Source organism: Bemisia tabaci, chromosome 9, assembly GCF_918797505.1.
Source record: "Bemisia tabaci chromosome 9, PGI_BMITA_v3".
In the NCBI taxonomy this organism is placed as follows: Eukaryota; Metazoa; Arthropoda; class Insecta; order Hemiptera; family Aleyrodidae; genus Bemisia; species Bemisia tabaci.
The window spans coordinates 1,856,376-1,876,979 of record NC_092801.1 but is presented as its reverse complement, the minus strand read 5'-3'; the positions used below and the strand labels follow the sequence as shown (position 1 = coordinate 1,876,979).

Below are 20,604 nucleotides of genomic sequence, written 5' to 3'. Positions count from 1 at the left end.
CTAAATTGGGTTGGGTCCTAAGTTTAAGTTCTCGTTTTAAGAACATAAAGGACAGTGACGGAATTGCCGGATTAAGAGGGGAGTAAACTGATTCGTTTGAGGAGGGCGAGTGACTTAGGTTGTTACATAAATTAAGAGATAGGGAGGAATTGCATGAATATGGTTTGGGCGGAATATATCGATGTAAATCTAAGTATGTATGGGTGTAAACAGATATGTACTCTTTGGGATTTGTGGTCCAATCAGTGTAGTCGCTTAAATAAAGCCAATATAGCTTAAAAAGAAATGGTGCTTTTAAGTTATTTAAAACATAATATTCACTTTTATAGTATAAAAGTTGAGCTAGTAATTTATTTCTGTAAGCACGGAAATCAATAGTATAGTTACTTCTATGAAATAATTTAATGTATAATTTTCGTGCATGTAATTCATGTAAATTGAGAACAAAAGGATTTTTTACGAATATAAGAGATAATTTTATGAATCCAATGCTGCGGAATGGCTAAATCATGCGTTAGGAGGTGAAAGACATATGAAGATTCATAATTTTCGAGAGCTGATGAGAAATGTGCTTCTAAAACTCTGTGGTCATAACACCATCTGTCAGTGTGTAAGATAAGTTTCTTACAGGTAAGAAATTGACATTGATCGAAAATTTCAGGTTCGTCCCACATCTGAAAGATATAAGTGGAAATTAGACAACGAGAATGAGGGTGATTGACATGAAGGTGCAAGGGGATGCATTATTGGTAGGGGAATGCAAAAGTGCAATAAAAACGTCGTAAAATCTGTGAATAGAGCAGCGTGTCCGTATGAGAAGGGGTTGGTACAAGAAGTTGCCAGATGGACAATAAAGGCCTACGGATTACAAGGTTACGAGTTACAAATGGGACAAGAATTTGTGTTATGAGTAAAATTTATGATGTAGTAATTTTGAAAATTTTTCTTAATTAGTAAGGAATTTGGGAAATTCCATAATTGATAAGCGGGGTGTGTGATTAGTGAAGCTAATTTGGCTTGAAGTATTTGTTTGTAAAGAAAATATGAATGCTGGAATTCTAATACAAGTGTAGTACAAAAATTCTCGTTTAAAAGAATGTTTTTTACAAGAAAGATATTTAATAGAAAAGTTTCAAGAGATTCAGTAAATTCCATGTTATTTTCACAAAGGCACATAGAGATTTTAAAACTAGTATCTGCAATGAGAAGTAGTTGCAGTGAATATTTGTTTTCGTGTATAAGGTTGATGGTGTTAGCCGTGAGTAAGCATGACAATGTCGGGTGTTCTGACAAGATTCTGATGCTTCTATCAAAAAGTGTATTTTGAAAGGACAGATCAGTTGGTGGGAAGCGAATTTCTATTTTGACAGGCGGAGTGTTGTGATTTACGTCGAATAAGCTGAACATCAAGTCTAAATGATAATTGACAAAGCGTTTGGATTGCATAATTTTAGATGCACAGGAATCTGGAAGGATTTAGAAAGAGAGAAAAAAAAGGGGTTACAAGGGCAAAATGTGTAAGAAAAAGAAAATTTATACGAATAAAAAGAGATAAATATGTGATAGATGTGGCTACATTGCAGTTACAAGGGACAATGATCTAAGGGGAGTGAGGTGGGGTGTTGACAAATGTATGTATTTAAAGGATAATTGTAGGGTAAAAATGAACTTGGCAACCATGGAACAGAGAAAAATCGGACATGAAGTGAGTTGGGGGACTTAGGTTCTGGGCGTACGTGAAAAGTTATTTTGTTTTTTTTGTTTTTTTTTTGGTTTTTTTTGTTTTTTGTTTTTACACTCACTCACTCTTTTCGTTTCATTTTTTTTTTTTTTTTTTTTTTTTTTTTTTTTTTTTTTTTTATTATTACAAACACATAAGAAAAATACACAAGTGGAAAGGAAGAAAAAGATGCCCCCCAAGTAGGAAAATGAAGAAAAAGATACAATAAACTTAAAACTAAACAAGGAAGAATTTTACATAAATAGATATTTGATGCTTCCAAGAAGTTCCGTTTCCTGGCGTTGGTTTTCTAAAAACAGTTGAGCCTTAGTGAGTGAGGATTGGAGAATTTCCACTACCCAATTAAGTTCGGAAAGTTCGAAGCTTTCGACGTCGGGTACTTGGAGAGTCCGACCATACGCTTTTTGGGTTTTTAGGAAGAGCTGAGTATCCGGCTGCTTGTGGAGGAGGAGGTATCCCAGGAATTGTGTTTGGAGGTGTTGAGTGTAGAGAAACCGCTCTACTTCACGGTGTCTCCATTGAGTTGACGCTATGGTGGATTCGAGTTGCGATAATAACGATTCAGTTGAGTCAATGCGTGGATTTAGGACGGTGTACAGTGGGACTGGGATATTCCAGTCAAAATCTGCAATGACGTGGGTATTCATGATTAAGGCGGTTGGAGATCTGAAGGACGTTGTGTAGCTAAGTCCGAGAGTAGAATGAGAGTTCGTTTGGTGGGTGATGTTGATCCGGGTGATGTGAATGTAGGGGAAAGGAAGTTGAAGGAAATTTGGAGGCTGTGATTGGATAATTTTTGAAAGGGAATGAATATGGATTGGATAATTTTTGAAAGGGAATGAATATGGGCAATGTGGTAATTTTGGTGGTATGAGGGGGAGGAGAAGGGGAGGGAGTGGTGTAGGATGCGCTTAGGAAGATTGAGACAATAGATGCAGATTGGAGTTTATGACTGTGTGAGTGACGAAGGAATGGGCTGAGGGTAAATTGAGAGGAAGATAGGGAAAAATCAATAGTTGAGCTGGTCGGGGGAGGTAGAAGGTTAAAGGTATGTTATACAAAAGTTTGAAGGACGGAAATTAGCAGATGTTAACAGATTTAGGGTAAAAATTGAATATGAATTTTATGTTCAAGTGTATTTAAAATTTCTAAATTTTGTTGAAGTTGGTCCTTTTTTGAAAATTTGACTTTAGTCCAAGGCCAAAATAAGGGAATGTTTTTACGTGCTTGGCGAAAGAGGCTATAATTTAATGGGAGATTATTAGTAATGGCATGAAAGAATAATCTTTCAACTTCTGTAGCATAATCATGGAAATTTGCAGAACATTTTTCCTCTAAAAATGCGATGTGGTTATGGTGTGTGAAGATTTGTTTCCAATTTGACAGAGAAAAATCATTTGTTAAAAATGGTATGCAGCATTCGTCAGAAGTAAGGTTGAAATTTTGAATAGAAGAATCCATAGACGTTAACTGTTTAATCGAGATTATAGGGGGTGGGGGAGGGGGGGAAGTATCGCGGGCTGTAATGTGAGTTCAAGTGAAGGATGGGTACGATCGATCACGAAGTTTACTGATAGAAAGATAGTGGAGTTATGATTAAGTATAAAATTACCTTTTTTAACCAAAAAGTTGGTAACTAGAAGTTCTTCACTAAGAACGGAAACAATTATTGTAAAAATTGTGTTTCTTAAAATTTTGCAGTTAAGGGAGTTACTAAAAATAGTAAAATTTGTGTGAAAAAATTGTGATGGCAGACGAGAATATTTAAGCGTTAAAATGTCTCTTACAAAATTAAGCAGAAAGGAATTTTGTAGATGTTTGGGGATGGTAAAGAAAGAAAAATGTAGAATTGGAGAGTTTCGGAGGGTTAGTTGAAAAACTAAAAGTCCTGAGGCTGTAAGGGAAATCCAATTTTCAGTAGTATCAAGTGTCAATGCTTCGTTCCACTGAGTGACATTACAACATTTGGTGACAATTTCTGAGTAAAATAATTGATTTTCAAATGGTAGGGAGATGGAAACTATAAGAGAGGGTTGCAGGTATCCAATTTTTATTCTCTCGAGAATTAGATCTAAGTGGTAAAGGATAAATTCCATAGAAATCATTGCAAGGGATATAGGCTTTTAAGTATTGAGTGTTGGATCAGTTAAATTTGAGTTTGTCGAGTGATGTAAGAGAGAAATATTGTCGTAAGTATTTGTAATGATAAAATCAATGACTAGGCTAAATTCGGTGACATTGGTCATTAAATAGAGTTTGCCATCGTAAATTAGAAGGGATTCTACACTTTTTTGATACGGAAGGGTTGAGTTACACAATTCGTAAATTTTGCTTCGCATGTAAGAGCAATTTTTTGCGGAAGCAATTATCGAAAAATAGGTGCAAAATTGATTTGAAAGGGGAAGGGCGCGTTTGTAGTGAAGGATTGAGCTTAGAAAGTCTAAAACTTGTTTATCACTGCATTGATTAAAATAGCATATGGTAACTTCAGAAGAGGACATATTAAAATTGTAAGTGTAGGGTCATATCAGGTAGTTTTAAAATTACTTATGGATGCTGAAAGTAAGTTCTTCGGCTTCTGTTACCATTAGTTCAATAGAAAATATTGGTGGGCCTTGAGGTTTTGAAATTCTGATTGTGCTTAGCTTCGGTTGAAAGTTGAATTCAATACTATGATTTGAGTCCGATTTCAATTCTGGATATAAGGAAAGAATAATAATTGCAATTTCGTTTTGTGGTCCCCAGGCGTAGAAGAAAACTGGGGTGGGTGATTCAAGTGATTTTAATCTGCCAATCTCGTAGAGGACTGCGGAAAGGATAATATTTTTAGGAGTTATTGGTTTGGTTGGAAGTACATCCGCCGGGGCTGTAGGAACAGCTAGGTCCATTCTGAAATAAAGGGAAAGGGACGGGGAATTATTATACATTTGTGGGTTTGCAGACAAACTTTGGATAGAGTGTTGGCGATTCTGATATTAGGTTTTCTGTTTGTTTATGGACTGGAGAATCAAATGTGATGGAGTTGAATGGCTCTTGGGTTTGTAATTCATAAGGTGGGCAAGAAATTGTTGTGGAATTTTTGCGTGTTTTGAATTTTCTGTGGTGATCATGAACTAGATAATGTGACAAACTGTCACAACAGCATGCGAACATTTGCCAACTATAGCCAAAAATTTCATGGAGCATTTTGCCTACGAAAAATACATCAAATAGGGCTTTTACAAATTTTCCTACGCAGAATATTCCAAGAAAGCCTGAAGTAACAACTCCAAAATCTGTGAAAATTCCCCAGATTTTTCTAGTTGTCTTTTGAATGATTGTGTCAAGAGAGGCTTGAGTGAGGAAATTTTCATAATGAATTTGATGTGGTTGGGGGAGGCCCATGGCCTGTCTAATGATTGAGGACGTTGCTGCTTGACTTTCTAAAGGAAAGGAAATTCGTCTCTGGAATGTTTCTAAGTCTTCTCTGGTGAAAATTCCAGCATCAAACATATTTTTGGGAGATTCATAGGTCCAGTTAATGAATGGGGTGGCTTCTAAAAGTGTAGGTTCTTTAGTTTCTACAAAGTGCGGAGTAGCTGCTACCCAGACACCATTTATCTGGAATTTTACTGGAGTTTGGTGTGAACAATCTTGGATGGTGCCCATTTGTTTTAGTATTCTAGTTCTAGGAGTAAGAAACATTGAAACATTGTTATAAAAGACTGGGATTTCTGTGTAGCAGTGGTCTGTTGAGCGTAATAAAACAGGGACAGGGGTGCATTTAATGAGGTATGCAACTTCTCCTGAAGTGACGCTATAATAACCGGCGCCGCCGCCTCTTAAAAAGGCAAAGCCTTCTGGATTGCTTATTGCCATCATAATCTCATGTTCCAAAATTTGCCTGTCTTGTTTACAACTAAGGGCTATCAAACTATCATGCAATGCGTACAGCGAGGAAGCTAAATGCGACTCGAGAAATTGAAATTTGAAATTAACGTATGTAAGGAGATCTGCTGAAATTATCTGATTTGAATCTTTTACAAATGGGTAACCAAACTCGGATTTTTCTAAAATGAAAAATCTATTGTGTTCTGTGGTAAAGGCTTCATAAAGGCAAACACGAGTTTTCTTTAATGCTTTTAAACTGAATGCATGTTTATCTGAATTCACTAAATAAATTGTTGGGGAATCGTGATTTTGAGTTGTAAGAGTGACAGCTTTACCCTCATAAAGGACAGTGTAAAATGAAGAAGAGCAGTGGTCTTGTTGGAGACTGATGTCCCAAAAAGTTGGTCCGCGGATTGTATCAAAACAAGTTCCTTTTGAAAAGACACATTTTGTGCCAGTGGGTAGGTAAATTTCGTCCGTCTTAGAATTGAATTTAGCTAGAGATTTATATAAGGTAATTTCGATGTTTGCATTTACAACTACGTTTGAATAGGTTCCGAATTGATCTGAATAATATCCTCCAGTGCAATCACTTGTGCCTTCAATGGACCCTGCTAAAAGCACAGGTCTAGACGTGACACCGTTGACTATTAGAGAGTTCATTGTCCCATAATCACTATAAGTTTGGGTTTCTATAATGTATTTACATTTTTCAAGGGTCATATCAGCATAAAAGGAAGCAAAAGAATTTGGGACTGCCTGCATGTCATTAAAGGTACTACATTTTGAGACAAAACGTTCCACAAGAATTTTACATGAAATAGTGTTCAGTTCGATGTCTTCATTTTGTTGAACTATTTGTATTTCCACGGTTTTATTGATTGGTCCTCCGTAAGATTTTTTGCATTCTTTTACCTCGTTTAAAGAAATTTCAACCACACTACTTGGATTTTCTGTGCAGTCAAAGCCTGTTAAGGATGGATGAAGAAAGGACATTGCTAGCGTTGAGTCGAGTAAGCAAAGTGATCCCAAAAGTATAAGAATCATTTTAAAGTGAGATGTAACGTCTGTAACAGAAAAACAGACGTCACGATTTATTTTTGGGGAGAAGATAAGCGGGGAGTGTAGGGAAGGGGGAGGGGGTGTATAATGATGGCAATATGTAAATAGTTCAAAATTTAGTGGTCAAAAGGAGGGGGGGGGTAAGTGGTTATTATTGGCTGAGTATGAAAGGTGAACATAAGTATGCATGGTTTGCTGTTAAAGGTCCGGGGGAAGGTATAGCAAAATAATTTGTGAAAAATGGATTAAATATATGTTTTGGGGTGAGATTTGGAAACAGTGGAGTGACGGGGACGGACGCTTGACAGCAGTGGTGACAGTTGTCGGTTAGTATTGATGGGGAGTTGACAGGAGGGAGGTTCAAATACCGAATAATTTTATGACTGCAATAAAAGTGTTTTGCTCGCGCGTGGTAGCTGAGATAGGGAGATGAACTAGAGAGGGGGGGGGGGTTGCTAAGGTCAGGACGAGATTGGAGTATTGATTAGTCTGTGCTTGACGAGGAAGAATAGGAGGAGAGAAATGGTATGTAAAAGTTAGGTTTCTACATCGTCGATTTCATCGACATCTGGAGGAATGGCGTCTAAATATTTCTCCGGGTCGTAGAAGTCTGAATTTACTATTTCAGTTGGTTGGGTTTGCGGTAAAATGGATTTTCTGTACAGTGTAGGGTCAAAAAATCTCCTGAGGTGTTCAGCGTGCGCTGTTTCAGATTTAGAATTAGGGTCTAATGGATTCTCAGAAATTACGTAAATATTCTCGGTCAAAATTTGGGTAATTGTATATGGTCCAAAGTTTTTGTAAAACAGTTTAGAAGTATGTCCTAGCTTTTTGACCGGTTTAGCGATTAGAACTTTTTCTCCGATCATAAATTTAAGGGGTTTTCTGTTTTCATTCATTTTTAGCTTCATATATTTTTGAGCTTTTTCAATAGTTTTTAGTACATCTTTTCGGACAGTGTCTAAAACTTGGAGACGGTCAAAGTTGATATCATAAATATAAGGATCGCGAAGTTCTGGGGCTGGTATAAGTATGGGATGTTGGCCAAAGGCTAGAAAATAGGGTGAGACTCTAGTAGTCTTATGTGGTGTCATATTATAAGCCGAAACTGCTGGAATGACAAATTTGGCCCAAGTTTTGGGGTTATTCTGGACATAGGCTCTTAAGGTATTTTGCAAGGTATGAAACTGTCTTTCACATAAACCTTGGACTGTAGGGTTATAGAAGGGACTAAGTCGATGGTTTACTCCTAACAATTTTAGAAATTCTTTCATTGAACCTTCAACAAATTGGGGGCCATTATCTGATTTTAGGGTATGAGGGATACCAAAAATAGCAAATGTCTCAAATAAATATCTACCTATTGTTAATGAAGTTGCATTCTGTAAACATTTTGCAACCCAGAAGCGTGAATAAGCGCATTTTAATGAAATTACCCATTTATAGCCATGACCAGGGAGGTATTCGTCACCAGATGAGGGGTTGTAAGGGCCTGCCAGGTCCATAATCACAGTTTTCCAAAATACTGGGTCAACATGTGTTGGCTCACGCAAGCCTTGTTTAGCTCCAGTTGGAAGTTTGGCTTTTTGACAAAAGACGCAAGATTTACAATAATTTTTGCAGTCGCTTACTTTGGTTGGCCAGTCATAATCATGTAATTTACTTAGTGTTCGATCAAAGCCGCTATGACTGCCAGTGAAAGGGAGATCGTGTGCAGAAGACAAGAAAAAGTATCGGAGGGAGTTGGGGATCATTAATAAGGGTTTATTAGTAGAAGAAATCCGGTAAAGTAGTCCGTTTTTTAATTCATAATTTTTAATTCTGCGTTTTAATTTATAGGAAATATGATTTGGAGATTTAAGAGCTTTGATAATGTCTCTATAATTTGGGTCATTGAATTGAAATTTTGGAAAATTTGAAGGTAAAATACTCGAATTATTAGGATCCAAAGTTGAATTATCTGTAAATAATGTGTCTAAATTTAAGTCTTCGAGGTCGTGTGTAAGGGAAAATGTAGGTGGTGTAGCTGGTTTAATGGGGGTATTATGAGTGGTTGAAGCTTCTGTTGCGAGTCGTTTTAAATCATGGCATCTAGGAGACCTACGTAGTTCTGTATGGTGTATTGTATTTGTAGGAGGAGAATAGGAAGGATCCATATCTGTCATTGTTCCTACATCTTTAGTTAATGGCTCTTCAGGTTCATCATCTTCATACAGTCGGGAAAGTGTGTCTGGTCCGCTGTTGAGTCTACCCTTTCTATAGACAATTTCATAGGAAAAATCAGAAAGTTTTAGGAGCATTTTATCTAGGAAAGTGCTTCCAGTGCGTTTAGTTTTTGTCAAAAATATTAATGGTCTATGGTCACTGACAATTGTAATGTGCTTTAAATAGATGTAATTTCTATACCTAGAAGTATAGTAAACTATACTGTATAATTCCTTTTCACTTACACTGAGGCGTCTCTGTTGAATGGATGTTAATTTCTTTGATCCGTAAGCAACAGGATGAATTTTTCCGTCTGGTTTTTTAACGCTTAAAATTCCAGATATACCTGAATAGCTTGCGTCCGTGAACAAGAATATGTCCAGGTGTGGGTCAAAATGAGCCAGACATGGCTCCGTACATAATTTTTCTTTACAAAGTTTGAATGCTTTTTCTGCTTGCTCATTCCATTGAAACTTTTTGGTGGTTTTCTTTATTAAATCATACATAGGTGCCAAAATTAAACTTAATTTAGGTATATGTTTTGCATAATAATTACAAAGTCCTGCGAATTTTCGAATTTGTTTTTGTGTTTTTGGGGTAGGGAACTCTTTTATAATTTGTACTCGAGAAGGGTCTGGTTGGATGCCTTCTCTAGTAATCAGAAATCCAAAAACTGTTGCGTGATCGTAGAAGAAAGTGCATTTTTTGGGATTAATTTTTAGGTTATATGTCCGTAATATTTCAAAGGCTTTTCGTAATTTTTGTAGGTGGTGTTCAAAGGCGTTTGTAGAGTCTTGGGGGGTTGCATAAGCTCCAGGGGTACTGAGCTGTAAGTCATCAAAATAAACATTAATTTCTGGCATTTGCCTGAAGGCATTGGACATAAGTCTCATGGCAATTGCAGGTCCGCTATTAATACCATTAGGTAAGACTAAAAATTTATAAGTTCCTTGGCTAGTGCTAAAAGCAAGTAGTTTTCCTAGTTCTTCTTGAATGGGAATTTGATGGTAAAAAGATATTAGATCAATATTAGTATGGTGTTGAGAATTACGAAAATTTAGCAGCAATTCTTCAATTTTTGGTATTTCGAAGCGTAATAAGCCTAAATTTTCATTGACTTTTCTGAAATTTATTGCTACCCGGAATTGAGTTGGGTCAATTTCACCTTTAATGCCCGCTGCTTTGTCTAATTCACATAGTTTCTTACGTACTAGTATTAAGGGACTCGAATATTGACTATCAAGTGTTTCCTCAATTGCTCCTTGCTTTAAAAGTTCAGTCACATGGCTGTTAATAATTTGTCGTTCACCCTCAGAAACTCGATATGGAGCTTGATAGCAAGGACTGTGATTTAAAATGGGAACAGTTTGTGGTGGAAATTTTGCTTTTCCGGCTTGAAATTGGGATTTGTCCCAAATAAAAGTATCGGAAAATTCTGTAATAAGATCCAAAACTTTAGATCGTTCATCTGCTGAAAGTTGAGTTCCTATCAGACAACAGTCTGGAGTGAGTACAGAAGGGGTTAAATGCTTAAAAAGCAGTTCTTTGGGCTGATTTGAGTCGTTTGTTAAGAGGTTAAGTTTCATATGTCCTATTTTTGTGTAAGGATAAATGTGTTTAGTATTGTCGCTGGGGTTTACAACTGATATGGAATGGATTTCAGACAGACTTGTAGAGAGTAGGTGTAAATTTAATTTATGAAGCGAGGCAGAAGGTTGGATAATGACAGGGAATTGTGGCTGAAAATTTGACCATAGAACTGGTACAGTTTCTTGACTATGTGGTGGAATGTTAGTAAAATGTTGGGCATAAGCTGAATTAGTAAGTCGTAAGTTAGGTTGTGGAGTAATGTGAAAAATAAAATTTGCATCCTCTTCTAGAGAGTTATTAAAAATTGCATTAATGGCAATTATGCCCTGACAATTTGAATCATTGTCTTGAATTTGTTTGGCTAGAGGGCGAATGGACCCGAAAATTTTTGTTACGAAATTTTCTTTGGAGATTGGATTGATGAAAATTGCATAATTTTGTTTAAAATTCATACTTTCTACATGACAGTATAGGAAATCTGTTCCTAAAATTACTGGGACTGTTAGAGTCTCTGATACAAGAAAATTGTGGACAAATTTCACGTCATTAATGGAAAATTGCATGGTTACAATACCAATGATTTGAAGGGCACTCGTATTGGCTGTTGCCAAACAAATGTCTGTTTTTGGAGTGATATTTCTTTGTCCTATTTCAGATAGGTGAATTATACTGCAATCTGCCCCATTGTCCAAAAGACAAAATTTGTCTAACCCATCAATTTTTACTTTAATTTGAACGCCTGTTGACTGGGAGGCTAGATTAATTTTTGCAGGATCAATTTCTAATTCTTGAAATTTTACTTTACGACTTTTTAAGTTTGGTTGTACGGTGGCTGGTGTGTTTGGTCTTTTAAATTTTTCAGAATAGGGGTCAATATCTTGACCTACCCAAAGATTTGACCCGTGTCTTTGAGCAGGATCTAGTTTGGGGAGTGATTTGAGAAATTGGCTTGATTACATTGAATAGGCGAATGAGAACGAGAGTTAGGTCTATTTGAAGTATTATTGTAGGTATTTGACCTGTTGGGTTGGGGGGGAGTTCTATCTCTAGAGGTATTTCTAAAATTTGGGTTTCTTGAAGGTGATCGGCTGGGATATGGTTGTTGAGCATTTCTATTAGTGTCGTAATTGCGGGGAGATTGATTTTGATAACCAGAATTATAAGGGGAAGAAGGTCTGTTGTTGTAAGGATTACTATAATTATTGTTAGAATAATTTTGTGGGTGGTACCTTTGCTGTCGGTTAGGCGAAATGAAATTGGTTCTATTATTATTATTAGAATAATTATGGTTTTGGTCTCTTTCTCGGGATCTGTTGGACCTATTATAATAATTATCATTTCTGTTATAATTATTGTTATATCTGTCTTGGGCTTGTGAGTTGTCAATGTAGTATTGATTAGAGGAAGTTCGATTGTTGTTTCTATCGACACGGTCTCTAGATCTAGGTCTGTGAGAGGAATATGGATCATTTCTGTAAGGCGATGGTGATCGTTGACGGTTAGTATAATTGTGGTCATTCCTGTAGTAGTCAGGATTTGGGGAGGGTGAATGGGTGCGTCTGTATTGATTATTCTGGTCTCTGTCAACGAAGCCTTGTTGCCGAATAGGGTGGTGTGATACGTAGTTTACCGAATCTTTATTTTGAATAACTGAGTTGCTTAATTCCTTGATGTCTGTTTGTAGGGTTTTTAACAAGTTTACTAAGGTATCTGATTTTTCGGTTGGTTTAGTATCTTTGTCAGATTGTGAGTCGTCTGTATTTAGTATGGTTTTGTCAGTTAAGCTTTGATTTAGTAAGTAATCTCTGACTTCTAATACTTTTACACCTTCACGTAATTGTGCAAGAGTTTTGACTTCTTTAAGGAGTAAATCTTTAGCTATGTCTCTCCGTAAGCCTTTAAGACAGTGGGTAACTATTTTCTCTTCTGGCATTTTTGGGTCACATTTTTTAGCTAATCGTTCTACTGAAATTAGGTAATCTTCAACAGTTTGATTGATACCTTGTTTCATGTTAGTTAATTCAATTTCAAGTTTTGTAGCACGTTGTACAGGTGCAAAAACACGTAAAAGTTCCTCTTTAGCGGTCTCAAAAGTTAAAGCTGATCCTATGGATTCATCCAGGGCTTTAATATATTTTTGAGCAGTTCCAGTCAGGTAGTTTTCTAAAAGGTCAACTTTTTCAGTTTCAGTCCAATTATTAACTCTAGCGGCTTTATCATAAGAATTTAGAAAGTCGTGGATATCCTCTTTTGGTTTTCCGCCAAATTTTTCTGGCTCAAATAAGGGACGTTTTGAAGTGGATTTAAGTTGCCATTTTTGGTTAGGGTCAGGAATGGCATTAAGCATGTTAAATGGGGAGTTAAAGGGTGGGTGAAGTTTAGGTTTAAACGTGTGGAAGGTACGTTTCACACTTCTAGGACTTTGTGATCTCGAATGTAACTCTGAGTGGGGAGGTGTTGGGGAGTCATGTCGTTGTCTTGTAAAAAGGTTAAGGGAATCGTTAAGTTCTTTAGTAAATGAGTCGTCGTCATAAGAAGGATCTAGGATGGCGATGTTTTTTTGGCTATATTCTTCGTTTAATATTTCAACGAGTTTTTGCTTGGCTACTGTGCTATTTTTGAAATTATAGGGGATATTTCTGATTCCAAATTCATGAATTAGGCGAGCTTTATTAAATTTACCTATATTTGCATATCTGCCATGCTCGTCAAATTCTAATTCGGTCGGTTCCTTTTTGTATTTATCACAAGTAATTTGGACTTCTTTATCTAAGTCGATAGAGGAAAATACAAATTCTTCTTGCGGAAGTGTTAAATTTAACTTAGTTTTTATGTAAGAAATGATTTCTTCTGTTCCAAGGGAAGTCAAAAGTTCTAAAATATAGGAGATTTTCACTAGTCTATTGACTTTGATGATGTCAGGATATTTTTGACGTAAAAGTTCAAAAAAGTTGTCCACCAAAATTTCTATTGGACCAGTAGAAAATGTTAGGGTAATTAAAATTGTATCCGACATTTTGAAGGGAGTCACCAAGTGAGGATAGTCACAAAGAGGATAGAGAAGCTTACTAAAAGCACTTACGTCACACTTGAAAGTACTGAAGGATCACACAACACAAAATTCAAAAGTAATTGAAGAGCATGCAGGGGTGATTATAGTAAGAGGATTATTGAGTACTTTGTTTTTTAAGGCGATCTCTCTGTTTCTTGGAGGGTCGACGTTGTTTCAGATTAACGTAACGTACAGAATGTTGGATGAAAGTTGTAATATGATTTTGTGAGGGTTGGAATTCTATCTGGATGTGTACTGGTAAGTTATTTGTATCGGCCACTTTTTGACAATAATCAAAAATTTCAGTTGCTGAAGAAAATGAAGGGGGAGATAAATTATTCGGCCATTTTATATGGGGGATTTCCGCCATTTTAGATTTGTCATTAGGGTTAAAATCGAATCATATGATAGATAGAGAATAAAGATAAAATAGAGGAGAGTTTGAAAAAGTAAAATTTAAGCAGAAGGACTCAATGTAATTAAGGTTATGGCGAATCGTTTGTGGGATTTTTAGAATTACTGCCAGTTGGGGAGTCAGCCGGTACTATTTCAGTGGTAGAACTTTGTCTAATACGATTTTCAGTTTTTGTCGCAGACAAAGCTTTTAAATGGTTGTATTGTTTACTGACAATTGAGTGGTGCTTTTCTACTAAAGTATTGAGTTTAATCAAATTTTCCTCAGCTTGTTTATACGAGCCATGTAGTTCTCTTAATGTAGATGTAACAGTAACGAGGGATTCGCGAAGAATTTTATTAGTTTTACTGATAGTTTCTGCAATAGAAGCGTTTGGGGTAGTCATAAGTAGGTATTAAATTTAGGCTCTGATAAAGAGGGTAATGAAATTTAATTGTAGTAGAATTAGGAAGAGTAAGGGGGTACTTTAAATTAAATTTAATTAGAAGTGGATGGAGTACTTGTAGAAAGTTTTGGATCAGAATTTTGTTGTACTTTATTTACTGTCTTTTTTGCAGCTAATCTTAGTCTTTTATTTCGGCGACTGCCGATTTTGGTCGAAAGAGCTGATTTTAGATTGGATTCTGTGTTTTGATTTTTCTTTTGTGATTGATGCGCTTCTACTATACTACACAGTCTGTTAAAAGTACTATCAATTTGTTTATCTATTTCTTCTACTTCCACTATAGTTGTAATTATGTCGTCAAGAGTTTCATGACAAATAAGGTCGATATCACTGTCGCTTATTTCGGTAAGGTTTGTTGTTGTAGTCATTAAATAGCCAAATGTTAGGCGGAAAGGGAATGAAGTGATAAAGAAATTTTGTCAATTAAAACGAAGAAAGAGAGAGTGGAAAAGAAGAGAAGAAGAGAAAAAAAAAAATTATTTGTCTTGTCGCCCGCAGATTTAATGTGCCAGAATTCAGATCTCTTGGTCAAATGGCTCCAATTAAGGGTCACTGTCAATCAAAATGAGAATACTTTATTCGTCTTGGTAATAGTTGTAAATGTCTGAACTTAGGTAGTTTGGCTAATGAACGCCAGTTAAGGGATACTGTCAGCCAACGTAGTATACCTTTGTTCGTTTTGGTAGTAGTTAAAATGTCTGAACTCAGGTAGTTTGGCTAATGAACGCCAGTTAAGGGATACTGTCAGCCAACGTAGTATACCTTTGTTCGTTTTGGTAGTAGTTAAAATGTCTGAACTCAGGTAGTTTGGCTAATGAACGCCAGTTAAGGGATACTGTCAGCCAACGTAGTATACCTTTGTTCGTTTTGGTAGTAGTTAAAATGTCTGAACTCAGGTAGTTTGGCTAATGAACGCCAGTTAAGGGATACTGTCAGCCAACGTAGTATACCTTTGTTCGTTTTGGTAGTAGTTAAAATGTCTGAACTCAGGTAGTTTGGCTAATGAACGCCAGTTAAGGGATACTGTCAGCCAACGTAGTATACCTTTGTTCGTTTTGGTAGTAGTTAAAATGTCTGAACTCAGGTAGTTTGGTCAAGTGAACGCCAGCTAAGGGATACTTTCAACCAAAATGATATACCTTGGTTCGTCAGTGATAGTTGTAAATGTCTGAACTCAGGTAATTTGGTCAAGTGAACGCCAGCTAAGGGATACTTTCAACCAACATGATATACCTTGTTCGTCTTGGAGTAGTTGAAATGTCTGAACTCAGGTAGTTTGGCAATGAACGCCAGCTAAGGGATACTTTCAACCAACGTATATACCTTGGTTCGTCAGTGATAGTTGTAAAGTCTGAACTCAGGTAATTTGGTCAAATGAACGCCAACTAAGGGATCTTTCAGCCAAAATAGTATACCTTTGTTCGTCTGAGTGAAAGTTGTAAAGTCTGAACTCAGGTAATTTGGTCAAATGAACGCCAACTAAGGGATCTTTCAGCCAAAATAGTATACCTTTGTTCGTCTGAGTGAAAGTTGTAAAGTTTGAACTCAGGTAATTTGGTCAAATGAACGCCAACTAAGGGATCTTTCAGCCAAAATAGTATACCTTTGTTCGTCTGAGTGAAAGTTGTAAAGTCTGAACTCAGGTAATTTGGTCAAATGAACGCCAACTAAGGGATCTTTCAGCCAAAATAGTATACCTTTGTTCGTCTGAGTGAAAGTTGTAAAGTCTGAGTTGAGAAAAAGAAGTGTGCAAAATAGCTGGCTCGGGGCTAGTTTCGTCTATTTCAGGATTAAATTAATAATCAAGAAAATCGTGGACAGTACTTGTCGTGTTCTGCTTGGAGAAGAACCAACTTTCCCATAAACCCAGGTGAGGTGGCTATTTTACAAAATTCCGAGAAATGAAAAAAAAAGTAAATTAAAATTGGTCAGTATACTGTTGGTAATTTAGTAGTAGATTAATGAAAGTTACAAGGTGTAAAATTAAAGAAGTGAGGAGTAAGAAAGGAGGAAAGAGAGAAAAAAAATTGTGTAAGATAGCTGGCTCGGGGCTAGTTTCGTCTATTTCAGGATTAAATTAATAATCAAGAAAATCATGGACAGTACTTGTCGCGTTCTGTTTGGAACAGAACCAACTTTCCCATAAACCCAGGTGAGGTGGCTATTTTACAAAATTTTGAGAAGAGAAAAAAAAATTAAATTAAAATATAGAGATGAAAAGAAGTAAAGAAAAGTATGTAGAACAGCCGGCTTTGAATAATTTTCGGCTATTTTACAAATAATTTGAAGGGATAAAAATAAAAGTTAAAAATAAAATAGAAAGAAAAAGTAGTTGATAAAAAGGGAATGAATTATTAAATTTTTAGGTTTTCAGTTATGGAGCTTTTAGTCAAGGGGACAAAAAAAAGGTTTTGTGGAGGGGATTTTTTTTGAGTTACGAGAGGTAGTTGGTGGAGATTTTTGAAGAAAGTAAAAAAAAAAATTTTGGATTAATGGGGGGGGTTTAAGGTTTTTTTTAGTTGCGAGAGGTACTTAAGGAAAACTGCGCCTCCACCAATGTGAGAAGATGTTTGGGTTGCCTTTAATTAATTTGATGAGTTTAATAGAAATTTATGATGGATTGAAATGAACTGCAACCAAAACAACTTTCACCTTCTTACCTAATTTATTCTAGATAAGGAATTCAAGGGAAATTAAATGAAGAGTCGGACTCAGTACGTTTGAAGTCTTTCGGCTATGTATATTGAGGAAAATTAACAGATTTAGTATTACAGATATTACAAGATAAATGAAGTTACAATTAATGAATTTTACAGATAAATTGGTTACGGAAATTTTAGTATGAAAGTTGGAATGGAAAAATTGGTAGAGGAAAGATATGGGAAATAATGAAGGATTTTTAGGATGATGAGATGTTTTACCTTAGCGCACCATAAACTGAAGATGTTGAAGTTTTGCGTGTAACGTACGCGGCCGGAATTGCGTGTAACGAACGCTGTCGAATTTGCGTGTAACGTACGCGTCCGAATGTAACTTACGTGTTACCACCGAATTAACACTTAACGCGTGTAAAACGAAGTGAGTGTAAAGTACTCGGACTATTTGTGTTGTACGTAACACCGTCGAGGTTTGAGTTGTAACGAAACTCCGTCGCAGTTACTAAATTGTAACCGGAGCCTTAACGAGACTCAATCGGAACCACTAAATTGTGGCATAGTGCTTGAGGGCACAACCCTGGGTTTGGAGCAGAGATGCTTTAAGTAAGAAGGATAAAATAAGAATGAGTCAAGAGCGCATCGAGATTTGCTGAGAACATCTCGGACGCTTGACAGCGCAAGACATGAATGTGTCATCGCATGAAGAATCTCGGCGCCTACAGTATTGATTTGGGGTGACTCATCAAGAAAGGCGAGGAAAAGAATTCAGTTAGCAACAGAGACTTCGGTTAGCAACAGAATTATTGACCTCACAGTTTCGTCTATTATTGGGGCGGATATATTTTGGGGAATTGATTTTTGTTGATGAGGGGCTTGAAAGAAGAAAAAAACCTAGGACGTAGCTATAAAACCCATATTTTCAAACATAAATTTTAAACCAAGATAAATGCGCATGGAATAGCTACAAAATAGCTGTAAAATATGCTATCTGTACGATACCATGTAAAATAACAAAATAAATAGCTATAAAATAGCCTATCTGGTCGATACCTATTCTACAATCCTATTTTGGCTACTAGGGCACAGCGAGTCCTACAGCACGACGCTTTGAGTCGAATTCCGAGAGCTCTTCTTCAAAGAAGCGTAACTGGGGTAACTGCGTCTGACTGAAATTCGCGAGTAAGGAGTGGAATTCGTTCGTTGAACAGTTCGGTAAAACGGGCCGTGGAACGGGGCGAGTCGAAAGCAGCTATGTTATGCGACGGAAAACGAGAACGAAAGATTCACTAGAGACGAGTTCAAATCGCGGAAACCGAAAGGAGAACAGATTGCAAGTAACACTGGCACCGGTCAACGATTGACGGCAAGGACGACGTGGTTGACAAGCGACACGAAGGGTACTAGGTTGACGCACATTTATCCGTTTTAATCTCGTCGCCAATGTTATGTACGATGTTATGTGCCAATGTTATGTTATGTACCTGGCACCATCGAGCAAGTGGCCGCGACTCGGGTAAGCGGCCGGTTCATGAAGGGCACGGGGAAAAGAAGAGGTGAGAACAGATCGGTGGCAGTCATGTTCAGCACTCAAATTCACGTATGGTTGCACAGGTTGGACTGGACGCGCACCGAGATTGCGGCGACGACGACGGTTGCGAAGTAGATTTTGCGTATTTTTGAAGGGATAACGAATATTTTTGAAGAGGAAAAGCTGAGTCTCCGATCAAGAAAAAATTCCCTTAGAACAGCTTTTCCTTGTACTTCCATCTTATTCCAAAAAGCAGAATTTTTAAGGACTCTGGAATCATGCGCTCGACCAGGAAAACCAGCATAAACATACGTGAATAATTTACTATGAGTGCAAACTGCCAGAAGTATGACAGATTGTCTGTACTTCCGATTGGTATAGTCGGCCCGATCCTTGTTGGACACCTTTACTACACCATATGACTTCCGTCAATGGCTCCAATGACACCTGCAAACAAATAAAGTTTTTTTATAGATAATATAAAAATGCTCATTACCTGACTTTTGAGCTTAGTCTTCATTGCCATACTTTTCTTTCTGTCACTCAGCAAATACGAAAAGCGAAAACTTGGATTTCTATTTTCACGTAGAAGCTTATTGACTTTCTGGGCTTCCTCCATTCGCTTACATCCTCTCTTGAAGTTCAACAAATCAACCTGGCAAACCAAAGTTGTCCTCAAATCTTCCCGTTTTTCATTATTCTTTAGGGTCTTGGAGTTTCATGCATTTTCTCTTTCAGGTACTGAAGGTAAAGATTGATCAAGTAGAATTTTCTGTTCGGATGTTAATAACATGCGTCCACCGTGCACAAGTAGATCTTCGAGATTTTTTTTTGGGTGAAAAAGTCAGAATTTTCAGAATGATTTCCAATTTTTGATTCTTTCCTCCGAAAAAAAAATTCCAGGATATGAGGCTGTTTCATTGATCATACTCTAAACATTGCTCTAAATCACTTACGGAGGCGGAGATGAAACGGCGGAGGCGGTATCTTCTTCTTTAACTCCCGCAACTTCCGCTTGGTCCAACATTCCATCGGTGCGCTTCTGGTCCATTTTTGGGTTTACTAAAACGTAACAAACTACACACAGCACTACAGGACGCGGTAATGAGTCTGAATGAAGTCTGTGCGGGGGTGCTTTCCCACGATCCGCAAGCTAGACACGGCCACCTTATCAGCTTCGACTTCTTGATCAGTCTACTAAACCAACCTGGAAAACCACAGCGCTGCTCAAATTCCTTCCAAGAAAGCCATCGTTGTCTCAACAATAGAGCAAGCTTTTGATTCCGCCACATTAAACATTTCGGCAATCTCAAAGAGGGTCTTCTTTGTGGCCAAGTAACGGAGGGTTAGCAAGAGCCTCTTCTCTGCGGTAATTGCCTTCCGTCCATGTAGATTCTGTGGCTCAAAATTTCCTTTTGAGCAGAGCACCTTCAGAAGCTTGGCAAAAGTGCTTCGCTTCATTCGATATGTCCTGAAAAAAAATGTTTCGCTGTGCCGAGGTAGGTATTCCTCCGTGTACTGCTCCACTTTGGGGTGTAACTCATATGTGCGGAGTAGATACAGCTCATCTAAATTCGACATCAATTCAAGGAGTTCACTTTCCGCTTCCATTCGCATTCTATTGAGATGTTGCATACTCCTTAATTTCTGCGCAACAACTGTTGCAGCCGTTGTCACTACCTCCATCTCCATACTTAAGAACACAAGTTGAAATCAACACAATACACAAACACCAGAATGTGATTGGTGTGTGAGCGGTGCTGGTAATCATAACCTCCATTCGCAAGCAAAGGCTTCTTTCTTTTACTTTTTATCAATATTAGAGCCATCGTAGAAAAACGCAGAGTATAATAATGATTTTTTCAAATTTAATTTTTGACCCTTTTAAATTTTGGAGAAAGAAATCAAAAATGGGTCAACAAAATGAGCACACTTAAATTTTGAATAAAACAAATACGAAAAAGAAAAAGTAAATCCGAAATTTTCAACTGAAATTTATTCTATTCTTTCATGCAATGAGTCAATGTGCCCGTTCCCGT

General features: G+C 37.1%; 1 protein-coding gene and 1 long non-coding RNA gene across 2 annotated transcripts; both read right to left on the bottom strand.

The window, feature by feature from the left end:
• Positions 1 to 1,808: 1,808 nt before the first annotated feature.
• Positions 1,809 to 6,745, bottom strand: LOC140225499 (uncharacterized). Its single transcript, XM_072304622.1, has one exon. The coding sequence runs from the start codon at positions 6,656 to 6,658 to the stop codon at positions 4,661 to 4,663; it is 1,998 nt and encodes a 665-aa protein (XP_072160723.1). The 5' UTR covers positions 6,659 to 6,745; the 3' UTR covers positions 1,809 to 4,660.
• LOC140225500 (uncharacterized) lies at positions 1,809 to 17,852 on the bottom strand. Its single transcript, XR_011900573.1, has 2 exons — positions 17,302 to 17,852; positions 1,809 to 4,630 (listed from the first exon to the last, which is right to left on the bottom strand). It is a non-coding gene; the product is annotated as an uncharacterized lncRNA (long non-coding RNA).
• Positions 17,853 to 20,604: the final 2,752 nt, after the last annotated feature.

Coding starts and splice junctions, on each gene's coding strand:
- LOC140225499 (XM_072304622.1), bottom strand. CDS start 6,658: ATGATTCTTATACTTTTGGGATCACTTTGCTTACTCGACTCAACGCTA.